Below are 9,689 nucleotides of genomic sequence, written 5' to 3' on the forward strand. Positions count from 1 at the left end.
AAACTCCTTGAAGGCTTTAAAAACCCAAAGGTTTTTAAAGGCAAAGATTGAGCACTGGGGTTTAGGGGTCATGGGTGAAGCTGATTGGCTAGTTCTTGTGCAAGCCTCAGCAGTTTCCCTTCATCTGATTAATTTAGTTTCCACGTCCTCTTGTCTGGTGTCTTTGTCACTGTAGTCAGGTGATCTAACCAGGTTGCAGAATCAAGATTCTGCAAAATATTTCATAATTGTGCATCAGTAATGTTATCTTTAAAGCAAAAGGCTAAACATCTTGTGACCTTTGTCATGGTTGTTTTGTGCTTAACTAGCTACTTTAATCTATTACCTCAAGCAAATTGTGCTTTTAAACATTTTTTCCTGAAACTTGCTTTCCAGGCAGGTCTCTAGGAATAACTAACATTTTCTTAATCTTTGACTATAAGCTACATGACAACCAAAGCAATTGAAACACTTAGTTAAAGCCTCTATTATCTAATACCTAAACATGTTTACTGTTAACTGTCAGTTTCACTACCATCCGGCATATAATCCATATTTTATTTATCCACTGCCTTACCCCTGGGTACTTAGGTTGTTGCCTGTACAAATAATGCTGCAATCAACATCCTTCTAGGTGTTGTTGTGTGGGAGGGTTAGAGAGCAGGCTCGTTTAGGTTCTTGGTAAATAACTCTCCTAGAAGACAGTCCTACTTTTCCAAGAAGCTCTTGTTCATTCTTCCAGATTCAGCACAAGCTCAGATGTCATCTTGGCTGGGCAACATGCCCTGACTTTAAGCATAACACGCACAATCACATACACACACACACACACACACACACACACACACACACACACACACACATCTTTAGGATAACAGGTCACACAGTGCATACTCTCCAAGTGTGATCCCATCCCTACCGGCCACAGAATCACTCTTATAACTAACTTAGACTCTTTGGGGGCAGACCCTGGCGTCTGCATGTTAAACAAGTTCTAATGGTACTTGTATGCACCCCAAAGTTTGAGGATCCTGAGGGGTCCTTGAGGACAGAAACATAGCCCGTTTCATCTCTCTATCCCCAGTGCCCAGCACAGGGCCTGGCTCATGTAAGGGCTCAATAAATATTTTATGAACAATTGGCCATGTCCTTGGCTGTAAAAACAGGAATAATCACATTATACTTTCCTAATAGGAAGAATTGAATATGTTCATATTTATGAAGTGCTTAGAACATTGTCTGGCACATAGGAACCACTCCCTTGGTTACATACATACATGCATATGTTCTTGAATGCACACATACATACAAAAATAAATCTCAAGATTAGAGAATCCAAGTTTATTAAACACATTCCAACAAAAAAGGAAGGTGGGACAAGAGGGCCCAGCCCACCTCCACTCATCCTTTGTCCTTCAGAACAGACCCACCGGTTTGTATCCAGCAAACTGGCTCCTTCTCCATCAAGGTGGGGACCCACACTGCAGTGCTGAAGCAGGAGGGGGTGCCCTAGGTCTCAGGGCACTGCAGGAGATCATAGGTCACATAGCCCACTTCATCCACCTGGTTCACCTCATTCTGGGAATTCACGCGCCAGTAGAAGCGGTCCTGGCAGAAGTAAGCTTTATCTGCAGGGGAGAGGCAGGTACAAGAGGGGTGATTCCAAACCTCCCACATATACATAACAGAAACAAAAGCAAGATCTTAACAATCATCCCTCCTGTCCTTTCTAGATCTTTCCAAGGTTTTCATATCACACCTTCATCTCCTCCACAGAGATACTGGAGGGCACAGACCCTGATGTCCAAAGCATTGGCACAGAGCATAGCACACAGTAGGTGCTCAGGACCATTCACTCAACATTCATTCATTCAACAAATCCTTTTATTCATTTATTCATTCAACAAATATTTATCATGCCAAGTACTGTTAGAAGCACTGAGGAGCCCCACCAGCGTGGCTCAGCAGTTGAGCATTGACCGATGAACCGGGAGATCATGGCTCGATTCTCAGTCAGGGCATATGCCTGGGTTGTGGGCTTGATCCCCAGTGTGGGGCGTACAGTAGGCAGAGGATCGATGATTCTCTCTAATCATTGATGTTCTATATCTCTTTCCCTCTCTCTCCTTTCCTCTCTGAAATCAATTTAAAAAAAATTTTTTTTAAAGAAGCACTGAGGATAGAGCAGAGAAAAGCTGCAGGCATGATCTCAGTTCTTTGGGTGCTTACACTCTAGTGCAGTGATTTTCACACTCTGTGCCGCAAGATTTTTTAAAACAGGCAATTCCTGACTATTTAGTTGGGGGCACTGACCTCTTTTCCCTTAGACTGGCATATTAAAAAGATGACAACAGCTATCACAACAATAGCTGTCCAGTGTGAATGAATCAAAATTATACCTATTGTTTTTTGTCAGATCAGCAAAAATATATATATTTTTTGGTGTGCTGCAGAATTTCAGTAATTAGTTTATGTGTGCCATGAGATGAAAAAGGTTGAAAATCGCTGCTCTAGTGGGGTAAGACAGATGAGTAACAAGCGACTGCGTAAATAAATGAGATTGGTTTTGAAAGTGGAAAGGAAACAAAAGCAAGTAGGTGAATAGATAATGAGGGTCAGAGAGGCCTCTTTGAAAAGGTGGCTCTAGCGCTGAGACCTGAAGGGTAAGAGGGAGGCAGCACAGTGACAATCTGGGAAAAAACCTTCCAGGCAGAGGGAACAACTGGCACAAAAGCCCTAAGCGAGGACCGACCTTGATGTGTTCAAAGAGCAGCCAGAAGGCCAGTGTGGGGGAGTGAGCAGAGGGAATGACAGAAGTAGTGGGAGGGGTGAGGAGTGAGGGGTCTGATCATGTTAGTTCCTTTGACCTTGAGCTAGGTCTGGAGTCACTCCCAAACTACTGTCTCCATTCCTAACCACTCCCTACTCCCAGAGAATAACCGTTTTGGACAACCAGGATGGCTTGGAGTGGGGTGTTTGCAAAGGAGATAGTGAAAGTAAATATTTCAGCAATAAAACCAACAGCACTTGTCAACTGATTGGATGTGAGCGGTGAAAAAGAGAAAGCAAGTATAATTCCAGCTAGCATCCCAGTTTCCCAGATGGGGAAACCGAGGCTCTGAGAGTAGCAGTGACTTGCCCAAAGACACACAGCTATGAATCGCCTTGTGTATCACTATATTCCTGGTGGCAGCACAGGATCTGGCACATTCTAGGTACTTTGACAAATACTGTGTAATAATGCATGAGCCTTCATGCAAACCATGTGACCTGCATTGCTGGGGAAAGAGCTTGCAGCTGGGAAGGCAGGAAACCAGGATCCCAGTCCTGGTTGTGCCCCTGTATGCTCTGGGGAAGGTCCCTGCCTCTATAACTGTCATGGGGACATTTGCCTCAATCGCCAGGGCCTTTTCCTTTCTTGCTCAGAAGCTGACCAGGCTCTTGCATGGGAAGAGGTGTCTCGGAGAGGGACCCTCCCCTAAGCCCCGTCTGCAGCCATCACCTCGGTATTGGAAGATGTCGTGCATGTTCAAGGGCACCCCGGGGAACATCTGGTCCACTGGGCTGGAACTCTTGGGATCTACCATCTGCGACTTCGCGTCAAACCTGCAGGAAGGCGGAGAGGAGACAGGTGCTGAGCGGACGGACAGGCGGATGGCGCCCGGGCTCCCCCTGCCGGCGGCCCTCGCGGCTCTCACCTCCAGAAGTTCTGCCTGCTGAACAGCAGCACCTTCCCCCCGCCGCGGGGGAGGGCCCCGGTGACTTGGGCCACCTCCGGGCCAAAGCCCAGCTTGTCCAGACGCCTCGGGCCTAGCACCGACGCGCCCGTGTAGACCCACACTTGGCGCCCTGCAGGAGAGAAGGGTCACATCAGCCTGGGGGCAGGGAGGAGGCACACATCATCCTTAAGTGTCAAAAGGGAAAACCCAGCGAGCTCTTTCGGAGCCTGGCGCGCCCGCAGTCTCTCTGCCCGCAAGCAGAGCCGCTCGGTACGATCGCGCAGGGTTCCGTGAAGCGGGGAGCTGGAACTCAGCCCCTGCTAAACGGTACCCGCCAGGAGGGGGCGCGTCCTCTTAAATCCGCACATGCCCTGGTATGGGTTATCCCGGGTCTCTCTCCTCCTAGATTGCAAGGATGGTGAGGAGGGAAGGGGGAGAGGAGGAAACTAACCAGCGAAGAAGAACATCTTCTTGGTTAGTGGCTCCTCAAAGGCGGAATCCAGCTTGGAAGGTAGCGCAGGCCACGTGTCCCTGATAAGGAAGGGGCCCTGCACCCGGCGTCCCTGGGCCTCCGAGAATCGCCAGTACCTCCTGGGAACATGAAAAGGGACCGGCAGGGCAATGAACCTTGAACCAAAGTCCAGTGGGCGGGGGCGGGGGGGGAGGGAGGTCCCTCCTCCAAACCCCCTCCCTCACCGCACATCCCTGCGCCTCACCCGTCCTTGAACAAATGCAGGTAATTCCCCATCTCTGCGATGGCGTCGAAGATGTCCACGTTGCAAACATTCTCCGCTGGATCCAAAGACGCTGTAGGGGCCACAGAAGGGCCAGCAGTGGGGGCACGGGTGGGGGTATCCGTGGGGCCAGCAGTGGGGGCACCGGTGGGGCCAGCGGTGGGGGTATCCGTGGGGCCAGCTGAAGGGGGGCCTGTGGGGCCGGTAGTGGGGCCCTCTGAGGGGCGGACAGTGGTGCAGACCGTCGGGGGAGCGGTGGGCTGGGTTTCAGGTGTAGTAGTTGGAGGCCGTGGTTCAGGTTTAGGGCGAGGGCCTAGAAAGAGACACCGGATGAGACACACTATCCTGCATACCTCTGTGCCTGCGGAATACTGTATCTACTCCCCAAAGCCTACCAGTCCCCACCACCACCCCCCTCTCACTCTCCTCACTTTAGATGCTGGAGCCTGCCTCCCCCCAAGCACAGGAAGGCCTCATCCTTTTCTACACTGACCCTTCATTCAAGCCACATTTATCCTATCGAGGGTCAGCCCCCCCCCCCCCCCCCCCCCGGCTGTGCCCTATGAACATAAGACAGGCAGGAACATCCCCAACCCCAACCCCGCAGATGGGAGAGAGGTGTTTTTTGAGCACTCAGACTGAGTGCCAAACAGTGCTAAAAGCTCTATAAACGCACACGTAGCTTGTGTGATCTAAAAAACAAAGAAACCTATGCAATAGATTCTTTAATACCCCCATTTCTTAAATGAGGAAATGATCCTAATGATAAGTGATAATGACAATAAAAATATCAAACATGTGTATGTGCTTACTATATTCTAGGCAGTATTCTAACTCATTTAACCCTCTTAAGAACCCCCTGAGGCAGATACTATTATTAGCCCCACTTTACAGATGAGGAAGTAATCTATCCCACTTCCTGGACCGACTGGCTTTTGAACCCACCTCCGTCTCATTCTAGAGTCTGGGCTCTTTATCACCAGTTCCAAGGACTGATCCCGCAGCAATTACACCCGCGGGACCCAGGCTCCCCCACAGGTAGGTGTTGAGGTCCCAACTCCCCCCACCCCATTCTCCACCTTCCCTTCCCTCCCACGGTCCCTGCCACGGAACCTCACCGCCATACAGGTGCTGGATGCCCTTCACGTCGTCCTCATGCAGAGGCGGCTGCTCGGTGTAGCTGTACATGGGGTACATGAGCGCCTCTGGCACGTCCGTGTGATCTAGGCCCAGGGCATGGCCGAACTCGTGCGCAGCCACAAGGAACAGGCTGTATCCTGGGAAAAAAGGGAGCCTGTGACTTGAGCCCTGGGCTGTGCTCCCAGCTTTGGCCTCCAACCCCCCCCCCCCCCCCCCCCCCCCCCCCCCCCCCCCGCCAACACACACACACTACCCCAGCCCTGGAACCCTGGAACCCTGCACACCTTGGTCGGGGCAGAAACCCCACTTCCTGTCGCTGTCGAAGTTCGATGTGGTGGCACACCAGAGGTGCCCATCATTGCGGCCCTCCCGGGTACAGGTGGAGTACTCCTTGCCCAGGAAGATGAAGGGGAAGACGCACAGCTCCCCCGCTGAATTGCCCCCGGTCACCGTCGAGTCCACTGAAGAGACCCAGGGCCTTGGGTGAGCAGGTGGGTGGGCCCAATAAGGGGCCTGGGGCGGGCCAAACAGGGAGCTAGAGAATCTGGGTGCCATTGTTAAAGCCTAGGGGGCGATGTAGGGCGCCGCTGAGCCCCGGGTGAGCCTGGGGAGGGGAGGCCCAGAGAGAGGCCGCAGGCTGTGCATGGGGCGGGGGCAACTGGAAGGCAGAGGGAGGGGCTGGGTGAGGGTGGGCAGAGTGCCCACGGTCCTGCAGACCAATGACAAGTGCAGAGACACTGATGGGTGGAGGGGGCGCGTTGAGAGGACCAGTGCTGGATCTGGCAGGCGGGGCACACGCACCTCGAGTCGGGCAGAAGCCGTAAAGCTTGTCCTGGTCGTAGTTGGCGGTGGTGGCGCACCAGCGGTAGCCGTCAGAGCGGCCGTCGGTGGTGCAGGCGGAGTAGGAGCGGCCCTCGAAGGTGAAGGGAAACACGCAGGGCTTGCCGTCGGAATTGCCGTGCTGGGTGTAGAGTCCTGGGGAGGCCCACACGTCACCCCGAGTTCACTAACCCCCAGGCCACCGCTCCTGCGCCCCCCTCTCCTCATGTCACGGCGAGTCAACTGGGCCCAGAGGACAGGAGAACGGCCTGCAGACCCCACAACACGAGTGGCCGCGCTGGGGTGACAACCCAGGGTTCCGGGCTCCATGGCCCCGAACTCACTCTCGCTGGGGCAGAAGCCGAACCGACGGTCCGTGTCAAAGTCCGCCGTGGTGCTGCACCAGAGCTGGTCGTCCGAGCGGCCGTCCGTGGTGCAGGCGGAGTAGGAGCGGCCCTCGAAGGTGAAGGGGAAGTGGCAGGGGGCGCCGCCTGCGTTTCCAAAGAAGGTCTGGACCACTGCAGGGGGAGGGGGGAGGGTCAGGGCGGCTGGGGACGGGGGTGAGGAGGAAAGGGAAGAGCGGGGCTTCGGCGGCTCGGGATCTCACCCACGCCCTTGCCCAGCGACCACAACTCTTCATCGTCGAAGTGGGCGTCTCCCTGGATGCCGGGGCCCGGAGGAAAGGCGTGCGCCAGGAGCCCGTCCTTCCCATCGAAGGGGTACCCGTCTCCGTGCTCTGGAGAAGCAGATGGGAAGAGAGTTAGCTGGGCGCAGGGGTGCAGGTGGTGCGGGCTGTGCGCCACCCCGGGCGCGGGGCTGAGTGCGGGAGCGGCTCCCCAGCCCTTGCGCCCCCGCGCTGTGCGCCGCGCGGAGGAGGCGCCCGAAGGACAAGCGGCGGTGGCCGAGGCAGCGGCCACGGTCCAGAGCAAGCCGGTCCAGCGCCCCCTCCGCCCGCTCCGCGGTCCTGCCTCCCCTGTCCCCGTCCCGGCCCCTCTTGGCTTTTCCGTCTCGCGCTCTCACCCCGAACACCAAACTGGATGACGATGTCGGCCTCCTGGCCGTACACGCGAGTGAAGGTGAGCGGCGTCACGGCGCTCCAGACCGCGAAGGCGCGGGCAAAGGCGTCGTCGATCACGTCGCGCGGCAAGTCTTCCGAGTAGTTTTGGATCCTGTAGGGAAGAGCCGGGGGACAGGGTCCGGGAGAGTAAGAGGCAGGAGCCGGGGCGGCAGGCCCCCCCTGTGCCTCGGCGACCTCGGCTCCAGACTTTCATCAGTAACGCGCTGTCAGATGCATTTTCCTCTGTGGACACACCCTGGCCCTGGCAGGAGGACCCGGACTGGAGGCCCGCTTCCCCAAAGGGCGGACGGGGGCTCAGCGGGGGAGCCACCTGCCCCAGGCTGCACGTTTAGTGAAACCCAAGGATGGGCCAGACAGGACGCGTTCCACCGCCGCGCGCTCACGCGGAGACCGGCCTCCTCACCCCACCCGCTCCGACCCCGCGGGACCCTGCCACGCACCAGTACGTGATGTTTTCGTGGTGCCACTTGAGGTCGCCCTCAAAGGTCTGGAAGTTGCCCAGGTCTGGGACGCCACAGCGCGGGGTGCGCATAGCCTCCAGAGTGGTGCTGTCCAGCTCCCCGGTCTCCGGTAGAGACAGGCGTCTCTGGAGGACCCGCAGCGCCCGACTCAGGGCCTGATCGTCGTCGCTCAGCTCGGCGACTTGAGTGTAGCCATAGCGGTACAGGTACTCCTGTGGACGGAGGGGCAGGGACATCCAAGGCACTGACTCCCTTTCTCTGCCCTCCTGGGTCAGAACTCCATCCCCCCAGGGGCTCAGGACCAGCAACAAGGCGTTGATGGTACCCAGGACTTGGTACCCTGGACATCAGTACTTGTGCCCACCCAAGCATCTCCCCTCCCTGCAGACATCCTTAGTTCCTTCCCAGCCCTGGATGCTCCTGGCCATGCCGACCTCAGGGGCCCCTAAGGTTCACCCCTGTTCACCCCCTGCCCATGCACACCCCAGAACCCTCCAATGCTCCCCCACCCCCATATTATCCCCATTGCCCACCTAGGAAACTTATGAACCCATTCTTGACCATCGCTGCCCAGAGCCTCCACAGGACGCCCCCCTCCCAGTGCCTGATCCTAGACACCTGTCTCTAGATGTCCCCATTACCCACAGTGTGGCCCAAAGCATCTCCTGAGAACCCATGCCCTCCCTGTGATTCCAACTCTAGGCTGAGGTGTTTGCTTACCTCTGCCAGCTGCTTGTTGGTGAGAGTTGTTCCCAGGTCTCCTGGGAAGACCACAACAGTGGGCTGGTGTGGTCTGGGGGCCGCAGAGCAACAGCCCAGCACCAGGAAAGCCAGGACCAGGGACAGCCAGGGGCTCATGGTGAGAGGAGCAGTGTCTGGCTGCAGCTGCCCCGGTGGGGGCTTTAAGGAGGCAGTGTTAACTGAATCAGTGACCCCGCCCCTCACCGCCAGGCTGACTCAGGGGATGGGGTGTATGCATGTATGTGCGTGTGTGTGTTGGCAGCCCCGGTATGAGAAGGCAAAGAAAGGGCTTACACCACCTCCTCCTCTCCTTGCTGCCCACAGTCCCTACTGCTGAGTCAGGCAGGACCCTAGACCCACAGAGACCCACAGGAAACCACAGGCCCATAGGGGAAGGCTGGGTTTTGCAAACTGCACAGCTTGTGAGAACTTCATGAAAAAAGGGAGGAGCCCCCCATCTGAAGGCCCCAAGTGCTCAGCCAAAGGGAAGAAGAGGCCTTTTTCTGAACCTAGTGATCCCACTTCCTGGTCAGACCCCCCCTCTGTGGGCCCCACCCCACACTCCCAGGCTCTGCCCACTTTTCTCTTCCCTGGAAGCCTTCCTGGACTCGGCTTCCTCTCCCTGCTCCACCTGGCCTGAAATGAGTGGCCTCTGCTAGGCTGGAGTTGGGGAATTCCACCGGGGCAAGCCCCTATCTTCAGGGGCTGACTCCTTCGGGGTAGTGGAGGGGGAGTTTGTTACATCTGGAAGCCAGCAGACATGGTTTTCCTCTCTTCCTACAGTGCCTTGGGCAAATGTTCTCACCACTCTGAATGTGTTTCCTCAGCTATAAAAAGGGGCTCTTCGTCCCTGAATTGATGTGAGGATAAAATAAGATCCAACACATAAAATGCTTAATACAGTGTATGTTGCAAGTTCTCAACAGACCAGCTGAGATTGCTTTTAATTATTTGGGCCAAGATCATGATTCCAACTTGAATCAGGAGACTGGGGTCTTGGGCTCTAACCTGCTGTGTG

General features: G+C 55.5%; 1 protein-coding gene across 1 annotated transcript; it reads right to left on the minus strand.

Moving 5' to 3' along the window:
- Positions 1-1,305: 1,305 nt before the first annotated feature.
- Positions 1,306-8,788, minus strand: MMP9 (matrix metallopeptidase 9). The gene is made up of 13 exons (XM_070420833.1): positions 8,651-8,788; positions 7,910-8,142; positions 7,412-7,560; positions 6,999-7,127; positions 6,736-6,909; positions 6,374-6,547; positions 5,857-6,033; positions 5,551-5,709; positions 4,415-4,745; positions 4,150-4,289; positions 3,678-3,828; positions 3,482-3,585; positions 1,306-1,607 (listed from the first exon to the last, which is right to left on the minus strand). The coding sequence occupies exons 1-13, from the start codon at positions 8,786-8,788 to the stop codon at positions 1,489-1,491; spliced, it is 2,178 nt and encodes a 725-aa protein (XP_070276934.1). The 3' UTR covers positions 1,306-1,488.
- Positions 8,789-9,689: the final 901 nt, after the last annotated feature.

This window comes from Myotis yumanensis, unplaced genomic scaffold, assembly GCF_028538775.1.
Source record: "Myotis yumanensis isolate MYYU_CA2020_CCGP unplaced genomic scaffold, mMyoYum1.0.hap1 SCAF_7, whole genome shotgun sequence".
Lineage (NCBI taxonomy): Eukaryota > Metazoa > Chordata > Mammalia > Chiroptera > Vespertilionidae > Myotis > Myotis yumanensis.

What these genes read in the sequence shown, in the direction of transcription:
- MMP9 (XM_070420833.1), bottom strand. Translation starts at nt 8,788, where the DNA reads ATGAGCCCCTGGCTGTCCCTGGTCCTGGCTTTCCTGGTGCTGGGCTGT. An exon ending in CGGCTTCTGCCCCAGCGAGA is followed by an intron (nt 6,548 to 6,735) that starts GTGAGTTCGGGG and finishes GGGCCTCCCCAG; the next exon opens with GACTCTACACCCAGCACGGC. An exon ending in GAAGATGTTCTTCTTCGCTG is followed by an intron (nt 3,829 to 4,149) that starts GTTAGTTTCCTC and finishes TCTCTCCTGCAG; the next exon opens with GGCGCCAAGTGTGGGTCTAC.